This window comes from Myotis brandtii, unplaced genomic scaffold, assembly GCF_000412655.1.
Source record: "Myotis brandtii unplaced genomic scaffold, ASM41265v1 scaffold49, whole genome shotgun sequence".
NCBI lineage: Eukaryota > Metazoa > Chordata > Mammalia > Chiroptera > Vespertilionidae > Myotis > Myotis brandtii.
Genome location: NW_005368707.1, coordinates 767,178 through 787,712, shown reverse-complemented (window position 1 = coordinate 787,712; position 20,535 = coordinate 767,178). Strand labels below are relative to the sequence as shown.

Sequence of the window (20,535 nt, the reverse complement as noted above, 5' to 3'; positions counted from 1 at the left end):
TAAATGCAATAATAGCACCAATATAAAACTACTAGAGGCCCGGTGCGCGAAATTTGTGCACCAGTAGGGTCCCTAGGCCTGGCTGGCGATCGGGGCTGATTGGGGCCTTCCGGCTGTTGGCCAGGGACTTCCTTCCAGCTGCTGGCTGGGGCCTTCCTTCGTTCAGCACTGTCCCCTGGTGGTCAGCGCATGTCATAGCGAGTGATCGAACTCCTGGTCTCCCGGTCGAACTCCCGAGGGGACAATTTGCATATTAGGCTTTTATATATATATATATAGATGGTCAACTCAAGATACTAAAGAAGCACTAATATCTCCCTTCACAAAATAGTAGGAATTTCAACTATCCATGCATAGTGAGAGCTTTGCAATGAGCCAATGTGGTAGCCAGATCTCAAGGAATACAGAATTGATTGATCCTCAGTAAAGAGTAAATATTGTCTAATGCATGTAGCATATAAATGAATACATACCATAGCAACTCTAAATGACTTTAGTAAATCGTTTAGTAGGTTACTAATAAGGAGTCCTGAAAATAAAAATGAAAGTGAATAGCATGGTGCATTATTTGCCAGACCGGTTCCTAAAAATTTATACATATACTAGTATATGCACACAAACATACACACATACACATGTATTTGCATCTTACTCTCAGTTAAAGGCTCATCAAGAAACCATTGTTCCAACTGTGGACCATCCTTTGAGAATCATTCCTTTTACCCACCCACACACAATTTCACAATTTTCCCTGCTTATAGTGTGGCTGGAATAAGGATTCCCCATGTTTCCCTATCTAATAAGTTTTCCCTTTGACTCAGCAATCCCACCCCTACTGACAAGTGTATTTAAGGAATGACCAAAGATATATTTATAAGAAAATTTATTATGACATTGTTGCTAACGCTTAAACACTAGAAAGAAACTAAATTTTATGAATAGGTGATTAGTTAAATTATGTCTGTACAGTGAAATATTGTGTAGCCATCCAGAAAAAAAGATAAAGCTCCACATATACTCACATAGAAAAGTTTCCAAAATATGTTCAGTGGCAGAAAACTACGTGGCAAAGCATATAATATGATTCTATATGTGTTTATTAAATATCCATACAGACATTTATGTATAGTATTTATATTAAATATAAAATGCATATGTGTATAAGGTGAGATATGTATTACAGTTAAATAAGATATAAAGTGATTAGTATCATACTACTTAGTGTATAAATTAATTGATGAACTTTGCTGTTATTGTTACCTTTAAAGAGATAGGTGAAGAAAAAATTGGGGGCGTTGGGCTTTTACTAATTTTACATGTTATTTATTGTCTGGCCTTTTTTCCAATGAACATATATTACTTTTACAATAATATTAGACGATGTGCTCTTGGGGAAAGATCTGGAAAATGTATTCACACTAAAGTATTAATGACACAAAACTTTATATTTTTCTTATGACACAAGATATTGAAGAATTCCTCAAGTAGGCAAAAGGGTAATAACTCCACTAGTCTTTTGGACAGAAGGGTCTTCCCAAGGTCTATAAGAGGAGCTTTGGATATTTTTGGTTCTTTTTACTCACCTCAACATGTACATTCATAATTTTTATTGTATTTCTTATTTTATGTTCTTAGGGGGGTGTATTCATATGGAAAGGAGGATATATATGCATATCATTTAAGCATTTAGGTGATTATATTCTATCAAGAATGGTTGGAAAATTGAAGGAAGAAATGGAAAGAACTAGAAGTAATCATTGCTTAGTTATATAAACAAAGAAAAGCTTCTTTTTTCCCCCTTTCTCTCCAGTAATGCATGGATTTAATTGATAACTTTAAAATACTTTTTCTTATGGTAAATTTGATCGTGTATTGTTATTTAAATAAAGGAGCTGAAGTCTTGTTTTAAGTTATGATGCTTTAAAGATTTGAAGCCCTAATTGTGCATGAACAGTATCATATAGAATAAGCTCACTGTGATTGGAGAGGATAACATGCTTAATGTAGCATTCAACAGCACAGCTTATGAAATCAGAATGCTAGAGTTCAAATCCTGGCCCTGCCACTTCTTGGTTGCATCTTACTTGAACAAGTTACTTACCTTCCATATGTCTTGGTTTCTACTTCTGTAAAACAAGGATATAAGTAGTAGATGGTAGATAGTTCTCTATTTCATAAGGTTGCTATAAGAATTAAATGAGTTACTATTTATAAATCACTTTTACAAATAGTAAGTATTCAAAAAGTGTAGCTACTACAAGAAATATTATTGAATCACAATCTGTTGTACTTTTAAAATTTATTTTTACTGAAGTGTAAAAACTGATTTTTACACTAGTTGGTTTTGACTATTTGTTTCTTATTTGTATTACAGTTACAAATTATAATACTGTGGTAGAAACAAATTCAGATTCAGATGATGAAGACAAGCTCCATATTGTGGAAGAAGAAAGTATTACAGATGCAGCAGATTGTGAAGGTGGTATGCCAGAAGATGACCTGCCAACAGACCAGACAGTGTTACCAGGGAGGAGCGAAAGGGAAGGGAATGCGAAGAGCTGCTGGGAGGATGATGGCAAGTTTAATTTTGTTTTGTAATATTCTATTCTCTTTATTCTTTAAAAAATATATTAACTAAAAATATAAATTAAATGAAAAATTTGAAATGAACTTTAAGTTTGTTTATTAATCAATAGAAGTTATTCTTCTATTTACCAAAAAAGTAGATTATGTAGCAGAATAATAAAGTTATTATGACCAAATGTATAATGCATATAATTTTGAATTCTAGTAGATTTTTTAAGAGAATCAAGCTTTTCATATGCTGTCAATATAATTGAACCTATATTTAATTTCATATTGTGACCTCAAATGAAGAATCTACTTAAAAACCAAAAATATATATTTTGGTGCAGTGAAATTATAACAATTTAATATACAAAAATCTCAAACACAAATAAATAATTGGAGTATTTTTAGTGTTTGTAAGCCAGCCTGTCTCCTTTTTTCTCCCTTTTTCTCACTCTTCATATATATGTGTGTGTGTGTGTGAGAGAGAGAGAGAGAGAGAGAGAGAGAGAGATCCAAATTTGAGAGAGAAGTCCTAGAAGAGTTTCTGAGTGAAACAGCGGTCTTGAGATACAAAACATCAGTAGAGGTTAATTAGGTAAAAACAAGGAATAGAAGGTGCTTCAAGCAGAAGATACAACATGCATGAAACCATTAAGGTTTGAACAAATGATGTTTGCAGAAATTGAGATCAAGGAACTAAAGAAGGAAAGAATAGGAAGGGCACTGTGTGCTACATCAGGGAATTTGAACTTATTTCTGGAAGCTTTGAAAATAACATCATGGATATTTACTTTAGAAATAAGTTTAGTAGCGATATGGAGAAGAATTTTAGAGGGAGTGAGTCTAGAGGCAGGAGGCAGTGCCTTCAGTAAGGAGGCTATAAGAATTCAGGAAATTATAAGAGTTCTTGAACTAAAGAAATAGTAGCCATTGGGCTTGGAATAAAGGGGAGAGATTTGACAGAAATGTAGGAGGTAGAACATAAAAGATTTGGTTGATTTTATGTGGAAAGTAACTAAGAGGGAAGGACTGACATAACTCCCAGGTTTCTGGAAAATAAAACCCAGAGAAGTTAATATGCTTATTAATTATCACAACTGGTTAATGGCAGTGATATTAACCTGTTAAACATTTAATATTGAGCTCAAAACTTTTGGGAGCAAAGGTTTCTTATGTATTTCTTGTCTGTGGCCAAAATTGATCCATTAGTGTAGTTGAGCCAAAGTCTTATGGAAGCAATAGGAAATGATTTGTATGGAAATGGAGGCAATAAGGAGAATGAGATAGATGGAGATAAAAAGATGAAAAATCTTTGAAAGTTTCTTTTTCTGAAAATATATTGGGATAGATTATTTGAACTGTCTCACTGAAAATAACTAATGTCAATCTAATTGCCTGATGTTATATTAAAAAATAAATAAATCTTCTTGAAAGCTTTAAAGAGCTAACTAGACAGTAAGACAACAACAGATCAAAATCTCAGTGAACACAGGAACCCATAGAGGTTAGCGGAGCACAGCGTAGTAGATTCTTTGACCTTAAAGACATTTACCTAATCAAGGCAATATAAGATATGGTTTTCAGGTCTCTGAGAAGAAACAAAGCCTTGGACCATCAAAATGTTTAATTACAGATTCTCCCATAGTATGGGATTACACGTGGATTATATGATGAACTAAAAGCAAACCGTCTCTCATCCCTACCATTCTCATGAGTTAGCAGATAAAATTGCCTTGGTTAGGGATTGGGGGGAGTGGAGAATTGTCTCTGAGAAGTAGTAATCATGAAGTGTCTTGCATTGATTTGCACCTCAGATTCACATTACTGGATAGCCTGATAAATCTGTAGCCATGATTGACTTTAAATTGGAACTGTGGCTAATACCTATAGGTACCAAGAAGATAATACAAATCTTTTGGAAGAACATACCTTCCTCCTAACACTATAGAAGTCTCCCAAATAACTCAGCAAGAAGGCACCAACATGAGTGAGAATAATCAAAAATAAAAGGAGCAGAAACTGATCGTAAAGATGTTAATTACTAGAGTTATCTGAGACATTATAAAATGACTGTCATGTTTAAAGAAAGAATAGACAAATTTTAAAGGAATCAAATGAAACTTCTAAGAATGAAAAAATAAAATAATAGAAATTGAAGTTCAAAGGATGGATTTAACCACAAAGTAAACAGAATTGAAGAAAGAATTAATGAATTGAAATGTGGGGAAAATTGTACTAAAATCAACTCAGAGAGGCAGAAATAGGAAAATAAAAGAAGAATAGTAAACATGAAGGATAGAGTTAAAAGGTCCAATATATGTCTTTTTTTTAGTACAAAAACCAAACATTTATTAGGCATCTACTCATTACAGGTGCTAGGCACTTTCTTTTATGCCTGAGATACATCAGTGATAAAATAGTCCCTGTCCAATGGAGTGAATATAAATGTCTCCAGGAACAGCACTGAAGAATATTCCCCTTTATGTGCCTGTAGGTTTTTTTTTCACTGTTATCACAGTGCGTACCTCCAACACAGATTGCAATTGTTTGTTTACATGTCTGGGTTCCCTTCCTGAACTGCGGGCTTAGGGGTGGCAGGGGTGTCATAGCTTATTCGTCTGACACATGGCCGGCATTCAGTAAATGGCAGTAAAATGAACCAAGGAAACTGGACTGCCCAACAGGCTCTCGACGTCTAATATCTGAGGGAGATTGTGCTTATCTTGGTCTCAGAGGAAAATCGGTGTGTTTTTCCCCCAAATATCTTTAAAAAAAATTTTTAATGAATTTATTGGGGTGACATTGGTTAATAAAATTAGATGGGTTCCAAGTGTACAATTCTATAATACATCACCTGTATATTGTATTGTGTGTTCACTACCCCAAGTTAAGTCTCTTTTGTCACCATTTACCCACCCTTTACCTTCTGCGCCCCTTTTCCCTCTTGTAATCAATCACCATACTGTTGTCTGCTTTCCCCCTTAATACCTTCGCCTGCCTTTTTATTTTTATTTTTTTATATTAAATCTTTATTGTTCAGATTATTACAGTTGTTCCTCTTTTTTCCCCCATAGTTCCACTCCCCTCCACCCAGTTCCCACCCCACCCTCTGCCCTCACTCCCCACCCACTGTCCTCATCCATATGTGCACGATTTTTGTCCAGTCTCTTCCCGCATCTCCCATTCCTCTTTCCCCCACAAGAATAGTTGGTCCATTCCCTTTCTATGTCCCTGATTCTATTATAATCACCAGTTTATTCTGTTCATCAGATTATTTATTCACTTGATTTTTAGATTCACTTGTTGATAGATGTGTATTTGTTGTTCATAATTTGTATCTTTACCTTTTTCTTCTTCTTCCTCTTCTTAAAGGATACCTTTCAGCATTTCATATAATACTGGTTTGGTGGTGATGAACTCCTTTAGCTTTTTCTTATCTGTGAAGCTCTTTATCTGACCTTCAATTCTGAATGATAGCTTTGCTGGATAAAGTATTCTTGGTTGTAGGTTCTTGGTATTCATCACTTTGAATATTTCTTGCCATTCCCTTCTGGCCTGCCAAGTTTCTGTTGAGAAATCAGCTGACAGTCGTATGGGTATTCCCTTGTAGGTAACTGAGTTTCTTTCTCTTGCTGCTTTTAAGATTCTCTCTTTGTCTTTTGCTCTTGGCATTTTAATTATGATGTGTCTTGGTGTGGTCCTCTTTGGATTCCTTTTGTTTGGGGTTCTCTGTGCTTCCTGGACTTGTAAGTCTATTTCTTTCACCAGGTAGGGAAAGTTTTCTGTCAGTATTTCTTGAAATAGGTTTTCAATATCTTGCTCTCTCTCTTCTTCTGGCACCCCCATAATTCGGATTTTGGTACGCTTGAAGTTGTCCCAGAGGCTCCTAACACTATCTTCATATTTTTGGATTAGTTTTTCTTCTTGTTTTTTTCCGGTTGGGTGTGTTTTGATTCTTTGTATTTCAAATATTTGACTTGATTCTTGTGATCCTCTAGTCTGCTGTTGGAACTCTGTATAATATTCTTTATTTCAGTCAGTGTATGCTTAATTTCTAGTTGGTCCTTTTTCATAACCTCGAGGGTCTCACTAGATTTCTTGAGGGTCTCACTAAATTTATCGGCGGTTTCTAGAAAATTCTTGAAAATCCTTAAAGCCGTGGTTTTGAACTCTATATCCAGTAGTTTGCTTTCCTCCATTTCTGCCATTTGTGACCTGTTTCTTTTTCTCTGCATTTTGGCTGCTTCCCTGTGTTGATAGAGTGGCTTTCTGTGCTAGGTGTGCTATAGGGCCCAGTGGCTCAGCCTCCCCAATTACCTGAGGTGGACACTCTTGGTGCACCCCTTTGTGGGCTTTGTGCACAGTCTTGTTTTAGTTAAGCCTTGATTGTTGTAGGTATCACTGGGAGGAATTGATCTCCAGGCCAATTGGCTGTGCGAATCAGCTGTGTCTGCAGTGGGAGAACTTGTGTGCTGGAGACACCCTTCTGGGGCAAGACTTGCTTCAGGGGGGCTTTGGTGCTCACTGAGTCTGCCCCCTGAGTGTGTCCCTTATGGATCTGAGGAGTTGTAATCTGGATGGTCCCACTCTGACCACTGGGTACACTGGCTCTTGGATCTCTAAGGAGGTGCTAATTTGCCTCTGCCTGAGGCTACCCAGCAGGAGCTACAGAGAGATCTGCAGATTCTTCTTCTTTGTTTGGGGTTTGGAGGTGCCCAGATGAGGCCCAGCTGTGAAGCAATGCAAGCTGCTGTGGTGCCTTGGGTTTCTTTTGAAAGTTCTGGGTCTCTCTGACTCAGCTGCAGTTTGTTAGGTAATTTTCAGATTGCATAGGGCTAGGCCTTTCATGTGCAAAAGCCTCTGCGCACAGCTTGGGTGGGGCGGGGTCTCAGAGGATCAACAGGGTGGAGCAAGCAGCTATGGCTGCTCCTCAGTCCTACCTTAAGAGGCCCCGCGTCTCAGCGTCCCACGGTAATCACTGAAGCACCTCTGAGAGAAAGCTGCCCTCAAGTTCCGCCTGCTGCCAGACAGTCCACTTTCTCCCCATATGAGTCTGGGTCCCCAGAGACTCGCCCGGAACTGGAGTTCAGAGCAGTCGGGAGCTTGAGACTCCCTCCCAATTGAAAAAGACAACCATGTCCTCAGTTGCCAGCCCTTTCCATGTGCACCTCCATACCTCTGCACTTTACTTTCGCACCTCCTCTGGGTCTCAGTATGCTTTTCTCTTTCCTTCTAGTTGTAGAATTTCCACTCAGCTAGCCTTCCTGTGGATCTGGATGATGTCCATTTTGTCTTTTAGTTGTATTTTTGAAGTGGTTGTGCGGGGCAGCAATTTCCGGTGTTTACCTATGCCACCATCTTGGTTTCTCCTCCAATATATGTCTTAATTCTAGGAAAAGAGAGCAGAGGGAAACAGCAATATTTGAAGAGATAATGGCTGAGATTTTTTCAGAACCAGTGAAGGATACCAGACCACAATTGAGAAGCCCAGCAAATCTCAAGAAGGATAAATAAGTCCACCCCCAGTCACATTATGGTAAAATAGAACATTTAAGACAAAAAGAAAAACTTAAAAGCAAATTCAAAAAGTCAGATTGTGATTGAGAGAGTGGCAATTAGACTGACAGCAAAATTCTCAATAACAATGGAAACCAGACATAATAAAATGATGTCTCTCAATACAGAATTCTATACTTAGCAAAAATATTTTTAAAGAAAAAAGATGAAATAAGGTAATTATTTCACACAAGTGTTAGGCAATGAAACAGAAAATGTGTTAATAGTAGACCCTTACTAAAAGCAAATTCTAAAGGATATATTCTAGGCATGATGAAAGAAATCTTTGATAGGAGGTCTGAGATGTAGGAAGAGCAGAGAAAATGGCCAATATATAGTAAAGAGAAAAAAATCACATAGTATTTCTCATGAAAATGCTAAGCAAAAAATATATATAGCTAAAATTAATTTCAGATGATGTCAACTTTAAGGACAAAAGCATTATAATGATGAAAGATTAAATTTACTAATAAGATATTATTTTAAATGTATTTGTACTTAATAATAGGGCCTAAAATATATTAAGGAAAAATAGGCAATATACGAAGAGAAAAAGACAAATCTGTGGAAGAATTAACACACCATGATTAGACATTGATAGAATAATCACACAAAATCAATGAGGATATAGAAGATTGAAAATATGAGTAAAATATATAGTAATTGCAAAGTAAATGGTTTTTTCAACTGTGGAGCATTTATAAAACTTGAGCATAGGCAGGGGAATAAAGCAAATCTCAACAAATTGTAAAGGATAAAATTATACAGAACATGTTCCTTGAACATAATACAATTAAGCTAGAAAATAATAAAATAAAAACTAAGTTTGGAAATTTTAAGAAACACATTTTGAATGCATGTTCATGGGTCAATGCAGAAATCATAATGAAAATGAAGAAATTTTATAATGAATGATAAAAATATTGCATTTGTAGAATATGGTTAAAACAGATTATATGGTGCTTTTTAAATGAAATTTATTGGGGTGGCATTGGTTAATACGATTATATAGGTTTCAAGTGTACATTTCTATGATACATAATCTGTGTCTTGCATTGTGTGTCCACCACCCAAAGTCAAATAATTTTCCATCACTATATATTCAACCCCCTTTACCCTTTCCTACCCCTCACCCCTCTTCCCTCATAACCACCATACTGTTGTCTTTGTATATGATTTTTCAGTCTTATATCCCACATATTATTGAAATCATATGGCTTGCAGCTTTTCTTACTGACTTATTTCACTTAGCATAATTTTCTCAAGGTCCATCCATAGTATTGCAAATGGAAATATTTCATATTTTCTTATGACTGAGTAGTATTCCATTGTATATATGTACCACATCTTATTTATCCAATCCTCTTTGAAAGGACACGAGTTATTTCCATGTCTTTGCTACCATGAATAATGCTGCAATGAACATAGGGGTGCATATATCTGCAAAAAAACAGTTTTTTAGAGGAAATTCAAGTACACATTTTAGAAAGGATTCTGGCTAAAAGTTAATGAGCTAAGTATCTCAAGAATTTAGAAAACTGAGCTGTTTGAAAGTTTTAAAAAGTAAGTAATATAAAATTGAAAATAAACCTACAATATAAAATATCAAAATAGGCAAAACTTTATTCTTTAAAAGTTTAACAAGAACAGCCCTGGCCAGGTAGCCCAGTTGGTTAGAGCATCATCCTGACAGGCCAAGGTTGCAGGTTCAATCCCCAGTCAGGGCACATACAACATTCAACCAGTGAATGCATAAGTGGAACAGCAAATCTCTCTCTCTCTCTCTCTCTCTCTCTCTCTCTCTCATTAATCAATAAATTTAAAAAGGTTCACACAAAATGTGCACTGATGTTTGAAGAAGATCTATTCATAGTTGCCCAAAACTGGAAACAACTCATTGTCCTTCAACAGGTGAAAGGAAAATTAAAATATAGGGCATTCATGCAATGGAATACTATGCAGCAATAAAAAAGCAACAAACATGGATGAATCTCAAAGGCATTAAGCTGAGTGACAGAATTCAGTCTCAAAAGGTTACATACTGTATAATTACATGCATATGACATTTCATTTTTTATTTTTTAAAATCTTTATTGTTGATTGTATTACAGATGTCCCCCTTTTTCCCCCATTTCCCCCTCTCCACTGGTACTCATCCTGCCCCAGGCCTTTACCATCCTACTGTCTGTGTCCATAGGTAAGATCTTTGGTTAATCTCTTCCCACCCACCACCATTCCCTCTGAGATTCGTCAGTCTGTCCCATGCTTTCATGCCTCTGATTCTATTTTGTTCACCAGTTTATTTTGTTCATTAGATTTTGTGTTCATTTATTTTGATTTTTAGATTCAATTGTTGATAGATATGTATTTGTTTCATTTTATTGTTCATATTTTTTATCTCTTCTTCTATCTCTTCTTCTTCTTCCTCCTCCTCTTTCTCTTCCTCTTCCTTTTTCTTTTCCTCTTCCTCTTCTTAAAGGATACCTTTCAACATTTCATGTAATATTGGTTTGGTAGTGAACTCTTATAGCTTTTTCTTGTCTGTGAAGCTCTTTATCTGACCCTCAGTTCAAAATGAGAGCTTTGCTGGGTAGAGTAATCTTGGTTGTAGTCCTTACTATTCATCAGTTTGAATATTTCTTGCCACTCCCTTCTGGCCTGAAAAGTTTCTGTTGAGAAATCAACTGACAGTCATGTGGGTACTCCCTTGTAGCTAACTAACTGCTTGTCACTTGTTACTTTTAAGATTCTCTCTTTATCTTTATCTTGGCATTTTAATTATGATGTGTCTTGGTGTGGACCTCTTTCAGTTCCTCTTGTTTGGGACTCTGTGCTTCCTGGACTTGTAAGTCTATTTCTTTCACCAGGTAGGGGAAGATTTCTGTCACTATTTCTTCATATAGGTTTTCAATATCTTGCTCTTCCTCTTCTCCTTCTGCCACCCCCATAATGCAAATGTTGGTATGCTTGAAGTTGTCCCAGAGGCTCTTTACACTATCTTCATTTTTTTTATTTTTTTATTTTTTTCTATTCTGATTGAGTGTTTTTTGCTTCCTCATATTCCAAATTGTTGATTTGATTCTCAAAATCCTCTACTCTACTGTTTAATCCCTGTAAATTATTCTTTATTTCAGTTAGTGTATGCTTAATTTCCGACTGGTCCTCTTTTATGTCTTTGACATGCTCACTAAGCTCCTTAAAAGTCTCATGAAGATCCTTGAATAACCTTATAACCATGGTTTTGAACTCTGTATCCAGTAGTTTGCTTGCTTCCATTTCTTTCGTATGTGACGTTTCTTTGTCTCCACATTTTGGCTGCTTCCTTGTATTTGTTTCTATGTATTAAGTAAAGGTACTATCTCCTGGAATTGGTAGAGTGGCCTTGTGTAGCAGGTATCCTGTAGGGCCCAGTGGCTCAGCCTCCTGAGCTGGGCACTCCAGGTCTGCCCCTGTGTGGGCAGTGTGCACTGTCATGTTGCAGTTGATCCTTGATTGCTGTTGGTGTCACTGGGAGGAGTTGACCTCCAGGCCAATTGGCTGTGAAGACCAGCTGCTACTACAGTATAAGAGCTTCTGTGCAGGAAACACCCCTATGGAGCAGAACTTTCTTCCATGTATATGACATTTTAAAAAGACAAACTATGTGCTAGATAACAAACTGGTTGCCAGGGGCTAGAGTGTGACTAAGAGATAGGCCTGGGGAGTTTGGGAGAATGATATAATTGTTCTGAGTCCTGATTTTGGTGGTAGTTACATGAATCTATACCTGTATTAAAATTCATAGATTGTACACCAAAAGGAAAAAAAACAGTAACATTGTCTATATGAAAATTTATATATCTATATATGTGTGTGTATATTATTTTTTTCTTCTACAAAGAGAAACTCTAATCCAGATGACACCACTGCAAAGTTGAAGGAGCTAATAATTCCAATTTTAAACAGCTCTTCCAAAGATAAATATAAGAAGGAATATTCCTCAACTTTTAAAGAGGCTGCCATAATCTTAATACCAAATCAGATAAGCATAAAAAAAGGAAAATTACAGACTTATTCAGAACACAGACACAAAAATTACAAAAAAAGTATTAGCTATATATTATACAGGGGTGAGCAAAAGTACTTTTACAATTATAATACAAATAATATAATAATAAATAATAATACAAAAACAAGCTTTATTTTGTGTACTCATGACTGTAAACCTATTTTGCCCACCCCTGCCTCTGTGTGTGTGTGTGTGTGTGTGTGTGTGTATGTATATATATATATATGGAATACAAGGTCAAAATAACATTTAAACCAATTTTTAAAATACAGTTTAACAAACTTAAGGAGAATAATCAAATATTCATCTCAGCAGACACAAAAAAACTTAGTAAAATTCAATATCTAGGATTGGATAACATAAAAGGTAGCAAACTAGAAACAGCGGGTACTTCCTTGATCTAATGAAGTGTGCCTATGTAAAATATAGCACAGACATTATATGCATACTTAATGATAAAAATGCTGACAACTTTTTTGCGATCATAAACAAAAGGAAAAGATAAAAGAATGAATCTTGGAACATCAGGAAGGAAGAAAGAACTCTCCATTTAAAGATACATTTCTTTCATAAATAAACAACATTTCTAAAGCTATGTAAAGGGCTAATTCTAGAGTTTTCTACACCTAATCCTATATAATAAAAGCGTAGTATGCAAACTGTCCTCTCCACCGGGAGGTCATCGGGAGTTCAACCAGGGGGCGTGGCTGGCAGGGGGAAGGGAGCGAGTCCCCAACCGGCAGCCAGCAGCCACTAGCGACCCTACCAATGCACAAATTTCATGCATTGGGCCTCTAGTTTAAAAATAAAAATTACATGTGTCGTTATGTGTTCAAAACAATTTTGCCTGACCAAGTAGAACAAACCAATAAACACAAAACTGTTTCTTTGATAAATGATTTTTACTCAAGTAAAAAATCAGTCTCAACCACTGAAAACCACAAATCAAGATAATTCTGGCATTCCACCAGGTGAAAAATATCCTTTTTCATTGCTGGAGTTTAAAATATCTTTATGGAAATATGCATAGTTCAGTAGCACTGCCCAGTAATCCAAAGCAACCAAGTAGAATATTGAACCAGTGTCCTCAGTAAATTAATTTAAACTCATGAATATCAAGGTTAGTAATTCTTTTATATTTTATTGCTGTAAGTATTACATATGTCCCTTTTCCCCATTGTCCTCACCCAGCCTGCCACACTCCCCAGCCCCGAACTTCACCGCCCCCACATTGTCTGTGTCCATTGGTTATGCTTATATGCATACAAGTTCTTTGGTTGATCTCTTAATCCACCCCATCCAACCTCCCCTGTCTTCCCTCTAAGGTTTGAAGGTCTGTTTGATTATTCTGTGTCTTTGAATGTATTTTTGTTCATTATGTTGTTCATTATATTCCAGAAATGAGTGAGATCATATGATACTTATCTTTCTCTGGCTGGCTTATTTCGCTTAGCATAATACTCTCCAGGTCCATCCATCCTGTTGCAAGTGGTAAGAGTTCTTTCTTTTTTACAGCTGTGTAGTATTCCATTGTGTAAATGTACCATAGTTTTTTAATCTACTCATCTGCTGATGGGCACTTCAGCTGTATCCAAATCTTGGCTATTGTAAATTGTACTGCTATGAACATAGAGATGCATATGTTCTTTCTGATTGATGTTTCTGATTTTTTGAGATATATTCCTAGGAGTGGGATTACTGGGTCAAATGGAAGTTCCATTTTTAATTTTTTGAGGAAACTCCATACTGTTTTCCACAGAGGCTGCACCATTCTGCATTCCCACCAGCAGTGTATGAGGGTTCCCTTTTCTCCACATTCTCACAAACACTTGTTGTTTGTTGATTTGTTGATAATAGCTATTCTGACATGTGTGAGATGGTACCTCATTGTCATTTTGATTTGCATCTCTCGGATGATTAGTGACTTTGAGCATGTTTTCATATGTATCCTGGCCTATTGTATGTCCACTTTCGGAAAAGTATCTATTTAGGTCCTTTGCCTATTTTTAGATTGGATTGTTTATCTTCCTTTTGTTAAGTTGTATGAGTTCCCTATAAATTTTGGCAATTAAATCCTTGTCAGATATAAAATTGGCAAATATGTTCTCCCATGCAGTGGGCTTCCTTATTGTTTTGTTGATGGTATCTTTTGCTGTGCAGAAGCTTTTTATTTTGATGTAGTTCCATTTGTTTGTTTTCTCCTTCATTTCCAGTGTCTTAGGAGATGTGTTAGTAAACATATTGGTACAAGCTATATCTGATATTTTGTTGCCTATATATTCTTTTTAGATTTTTATGATTTCCCATTTTACGTTTAAGTCTTTTATCCATCTTGAGTTGATTTTTGTGTATGGTGTAAGTTGGTGGTCAAGTTTCATTTTTTTGCATGTATCTGTCCAATTTTCCCAGCACCATTTATTGAAGAGATTGTCTTGACTGCATTGTATGCTCTTGCCTCCTTAGTCAAATATTAATTGAGCATAATGGCTTGGTTCGACTTAAGGGTTCTCTGTTCTGTTGCATTGGTCTTTGTGTCTGTTCTTGTACCAGTACCATGCTGTTTTGAGAACAGTGGATTTGTAATATAACTTTATGTCTGGTATTGTGATCCCTCCAACTTTGTTCTTTTTTTCTCAGGATTGCTGCAGCTATTCAGGGTCTTTTTTGATTCCATATAAATTTTTGGAGAGTTTATTCTAGGTCTGTGAAATATGCCTTTAGTATTTTAATGGGGATTGCTTGAATCTATAGATTGCCTTGGGTAGTATGGACATTTTAATGATGTTGGTTCTACCAGTCCATGAACACTTTATATTCTTCCACTTGTTTCGGTCTTCCTCTAGCTCTTTTTCAATGTCCTATAGTTTTCCGAGTACAGGTCTTTTACTTCCTTAGTTAAGTTTATTTCTAAGTATCTTAATTTTTTTTGTTGCAATGGTAAATGGGTGTTTTTTTTTAGTTTCTCTTTCTGTGAGTTCATTATTAGTGTATAAAAATGCCATAGATTTCTGGCTGTTAATTTTGTATCCTGCTACCTTGCCAAATTCATTTATTAAATCCAGTAGTTTTTTGATGCAGTCTCTCGGGTTTTCTATGTACAATATCATGTCATCAGTGAATAATGACAGTTTTACTTCTTTTCCAATTCGGATTCCTTTAATTTCTTCTTCTTGTCTGATCGCTATGGCTAGAGGTTAGTAATTCTTTTAATTATATTTTGATTTTTAGAGAGAGAAAGAGACATTGATTTGTTGTTCCACTTATGCACTTATTGGTTGATTCTTGTATGTTCCCTGACCAGGGATTAAAACTGCAACCTTGGTGTATCAGGACAGTGTTCTAACCAATTGAGTTACCTGGCCAGGGCTAAGGTTAGTAATTCTTAATAGTTCACTTTGTTGGTTACCATAAGTAGCCCTTAATTATGCATTCAAATGATTATGGCTTCAGATCTAAACAGAAAACTTCTGTCCTTGAATTGCTTTATGGCTCCTCAAGATGATTCTTGTGGCTGAATTTGAAAAAGTATCTGTTAAAATTGGACATGATTGACCAAGCCAAGCTGATCTGAAGTAGAATCAGAAAACCTGAATTACCACAGAGGAGTTTACTCAAAGGAGCAGTCAACCTACTGGGTGGAGCTTCACTCTGTTCATAGTTACTTTCAGGTTCTGTTCTTGCATTAAAATGGTCTCCACTGCTGTTCTTGTGTTGTTCTTTGCTTTTTTGTGTGTCATATTAAACTACTACCCAATTTAAAGAAAAAGAAAAAACCTGTAGGGTGTCTTGATCATGTCACTATTATAACTGATAACTGTAAGAATATCTAAATATGTAAAATTTCCTGCTACTGAATATAAGAGATTAGCAATGTTTGGTTAGAAAGTAGAGTAGATGCAGCTTAGGTTTTTCAGAAGGAAGTTTAGAAGGCCAATTGTTTAATAAAAAGTTTCTTGTCTAGTTACTTGAGGATGAGCAGGGAGTAGTGAAGCAAAGGTTCTTTGCCATCACTTACCTAAAGGAAGTAACACCATCTGAGATAATTATTTTAAAGACTTTTAAGGGGAAACAATAAAGAAGAAAGGGGTCGTGGCATTTAGTTGTGCTAGAGACCAGCACATGAACCTGATATTCATGCCCCTGTAGCACAGTGTGGATCAAGAGTCTGAATTATATTGGAAAATGTAATATGCTGTTGAAATGTTAATTATAAGTGTCATTAAAAAGTTATTCTTATATGTGAATGAAATCTCAAGTTCTTAGAAAATGGATTATATAGAAGAAGCAATGTTATTACTGTAGATGTGTACATGTTCACATCCAAAACTAAGCAAAATTTTTCAGTGAATTAAATCCTGTTGTCTCAAAATGCTTTCAACTTTAAATTTTCTTTGTAGGGAAGATAGTATAAATTGTCAGTGTTCCAACATATATATCCTCATCTTACAAGAGCATCTTGTGGTTTAGCCAAAAAACACTCATGCCTTTTTCAGTTAAACATTTTTAAATATATACACTCTTACTTTTGAGATGCTTGCTTTATAGGTCCCTCATATATTAGTTTTTAAAATTAGATAAAAATAATCCAATAAAATAAATATTGTTTAATATATTAGCTATGTCTTATTGTTTTTAATTGATGAATTTTAAAAAATGATCCCAAGTAATAGTGACTTAAGTATTTTTTTACTTAAAATTTCTTTAACTCTATAGAAATTTGCATGTTTACAAAAATGCAATGAAAACGTCTTTGTGATAAAAATTTAAAATTCTGATCTTGTAGTTCAAGTACCTCTCAGTATCTCAGTATTAAGAGGTAGCACTAATGAAGGAGTTTGGGCTTTCCACACACAGCTGAACCTTAGTTGTACACTCTCCCCTCTTTAAAATATTAATAAAATCTACTACTTAGAGTACAGTGTGTACAGTTCTTTTTGTCATTATCCTTACAGTGTATATTCAAAATTCTTTCTTTCAAAGTTACTAAGTTTATTTTCATCTTCCCTACTTCAATATGTTATATAATTTATTTATAATGCAGTTACATGTATTTGTTATAGTTTGTATTTTTTATTCTCCCTCTCTGCTGAGTAATTTAAGTTACGTGTGTGTGTGTGTGTTGTGTGTGTGTGTGTGTGTGTGTGTGTATGTGTATGGAAGACCATTGCCTAATTAAGCTATACAAAAAAGTTCTGCTCAGAGAAGTGTCACATCCCCCCATGATTACAACCCTATCCTCATTTACTCTATAATACTTTTTTCTCACAGAGATATCCGTTATTCTGAAACTACTTTATTTATACACAGGAATTGAACAAATAAGTAAATATATTGAAGATAATGAGTCACAGATTTATCATTATCAGAGAACAAAGAAACAAATAAAGGAAAGGTAGAAGGCTGGAATAAGCACTGGTATTCAGTTGGATTCAGAAGTATCAGTATGAACTCATGGTTCTTAGTGTATATATAGACAAATAGATAATAAAAATATAGATAAGATATCCTATATAATAATAGAGAAACATGGTAATTAGCCGTACCTCCGCTACCCTTCCCATTGGTTAATCAGGGCGATATGCAAATTAACTGCCAACCAAGATGGCGGCCGGCAGCCTGGCAGCTTGAAGTGAATATGAGGCTGGCTTGCTTCAGTGATGGAGGACTCCAACGTTCCCTGCCTGCCGCTGCCGGCCTCTGAGCTTGCAGTTTGAAACATTGTTACAAATATAGAAGCTAAACAAAACCCCAGAAACCTCTGTGCGTGACAGGGGGGAGTTCCCTAACCCCCTGATGGGCCCTGCTCTGTGTGTGACAGGGGGCGGTGCCCCAACTCCCCTATCGGCCCTACTCTGTAAGTGACAGGGGGAGCTCCTCAACCCCCTGATTGGCCCTGCTCTGTGCGTGACAGGGGGGAGTTCCCTAACCCCCTGATGGGCCCTGCTCTGTGTGTGACAGGGGGCGGTGCCCCAACTCCCCTATCGGCCCTACTCTGTAAGTGACAGGGGGAGCTCCTCAACCCCCTGATTGGCCCTGCTCTGTGCGTGACAGGGGGGAGTTCCCTAACCCCCTGATGGGCCCTGCTCTGTGTGTGACAGGGGGCGGTGCCCCAACTCCCCTATCGGCCCTACTCTGTAAGTGACAGGGGGAGCTCCTCAACCCCCTGATTGGCCCTGCTCTGTGCGTGACAGGGGGGAGTTCCCTAACCCCCTGATGGGCCCTGCTCTGTGTGTGACAGGGGGCGGTGCCCCAACTCCCCTATCGGCCCTACTCTGTAAGTGACAGGGGGAGCTCCTCAACCCCCTGATTGGCCCTGCTCTGTGCGTGACAGGGGGGAGTTCCCTAACCCCCTGATGGGCCCTGCTCTGTGTGTGACAGGGGGCGGTGCCCCAACTCCCCTATCGGCCCTACTCTGTAAGTGACAGGGGGAGCTCCTCAACCCCCTGATTGGCCCTGCTCTGTGCGTGACAGGGGGGAGTTCCCTAACCCCCTGATGGGCCCTGCTCTGTGTGTGACAGGGGGCGGTGCCCCAACTCCCCTATCGGCCCTACTCTGTAAGTGACAGGGGGAGCTCCTCAACCCCCTGATTGGCCCTGCTCTGTGCGTGACAGGGGGGAGTTCCCTAACCCCCTGATGGGCCCTGCTCTGTGTGTGACAGGGGGCGGTGCCCCAACTCCCCTATCGGCCCTACTCTGTAAGTGACAGGGGGAGCTCCTCAACCCCCTGATTGGCCCTGCTCTGTGCGTGACAGGGGGGAGTTCCCTAACCCCCTGATGGGCCCTGCTCTGTGTGTGACAGGGGGGAGCTCCTCAACCCCCTGATCGGCCCTGCTCTGTGTGACATGGTAAGTGTTCCTTCTTTTTTCAAGTATTCCATTGTGTAGATGTACCAACCATTTGTTGTTGTTTTTTAGTTTCCTTTGCTGAAGGTGATGTATCAGAAAAATATTACTACTATCAGAAAAATATTGCATGAGAAATGTCCAGGATATTACTGCCTATTTTTTATTCTAGGATTTCTTATGATTTTGAGTCTAACATTTAAGTCTTCAATCCATTTTGAGGATTCTTGTATATGGTGTAAGAAGGTGGTCTACTTTCATTTTTTGCATGTATCTGTCCAATTTTTCCAACACCATTTATTCTATAGATTGTCTTTACCCCATTGTATGTTTTTCTCCTTCTTTGTCAAATGTTAATTGACTATAAAGGTGTGGGGTTCTCTATATACAGTGTTGTGTCATCTGCAAATAATGATAGTTTTACTTGTTCCTTACCGATTTTGAATGCATTTTATATCTTCTTCTTATCAGATTGCTGTTGCTAGGGCTTCCAGTACTATCCTAATATATAAAAACCCAGGGTCCGTAATGACCAAAGGCTCAACGGACCAGAAGTCAGTTCTGCAGTCGGTGCTGGGATGCCTTGGCGACCCAGCACTGATTGCCACAGCTGCAGGTGCAGGGACCCAGCACTGACTGCCAAGGGGACTGTGGATCAGGCCCGGAGAGAAGCCTGGAAAGAGAAGCAGGGTCTGAACCGTAGCCTCCATGGCAGCTGTTGATCAGCACTTGCCTCTCTCTTTCTCTCCGGCCTGGCCAGCAGCATGGCTCTCTTTTTCTCCAGGCCTCCGCTGAGGCTACTGATAAGTCTCACCTCTCTGATCAGGCCCAGAGATGCTGACTGGCATAGAAACTGACCAATCAGAACCAAATCTGGGTGAACTGTGAGGAGCCAATGGCTGCCTAGGAGGCAGATCTTTTGACACTGACTGGCATAGAAACTGACCAATCAGAACCAAATCTGGTTGAAGTGTCAGGAGCCAATGGCTGCCCAGGAGACAAAGCTTTTGACGCTGACTGGCATAGAAACCGACCAATCAGAACCTAATCTGTGTGAACTGTGAAGGCAGAACCTAAGGTGGGGCTGAGGAGGGGTTTTAAGGGCAACAGCTGTTTGGTGTAAGGTATAATAAAGTGGTTCAATTTTTTAATGACTGGTTTGGCAGTATAGTGCATATGGCTGACTATCAGTCCAGATATAGGGATTATGTATTTTTGTCTGCCAAGAGCATCTCCTTCTGCTGAAAAAGGCTCCCCCCATTTAAGCAATTCTATCCTATATAATCTATCTATACTAATAAAAGGGTAATATGCTAATTAGACCGGGTCAACTGGCCATCTTCCAGATGTCCGACTTCCTTCCTGACAAAGCCATGGTGGTAGGGGCCGAGGCAGAGGCAATTAGGGGTGATTAGGCCAGCAGGGGAGGGCAGTTGGGGTGAGATTAGGCCGTCAGGGGAGGGCAGTTGGGGGTGAGATCAGGCCTGCAGGGGAGGGCAGTTGGGGGTGAGATCAGGCC

The 20,535-nt window shown here is 37.8% G+C and overlaps 1 protein-coding gene across 6 annotated transcripts in view; it reads left to right on the top strand.

The window, feature by feature from the left end:
• Window positions 1-20,535, top strand: part of ZEB1 (zinc finger E-box binding homeobox 1) — a 276,709-nt gene that overhangs the window by 181,339 nt on the left and 74,835 nt on the right. For all 6 annotated transcript variants that reach the window (XM_014547958.1, XM_005876533.2, XM_014547960.1 and 3 more), the window contains one exon: window positions 2,375-2,575. In XM_014547958.1, the coding sequence (XP_014403444.1) occupies window positions 2,375-2,575 (201 nt within the window). The remainder of the gene's footprint in view (window positions 1-2,374; window positions 2,576-20,535) is intronic.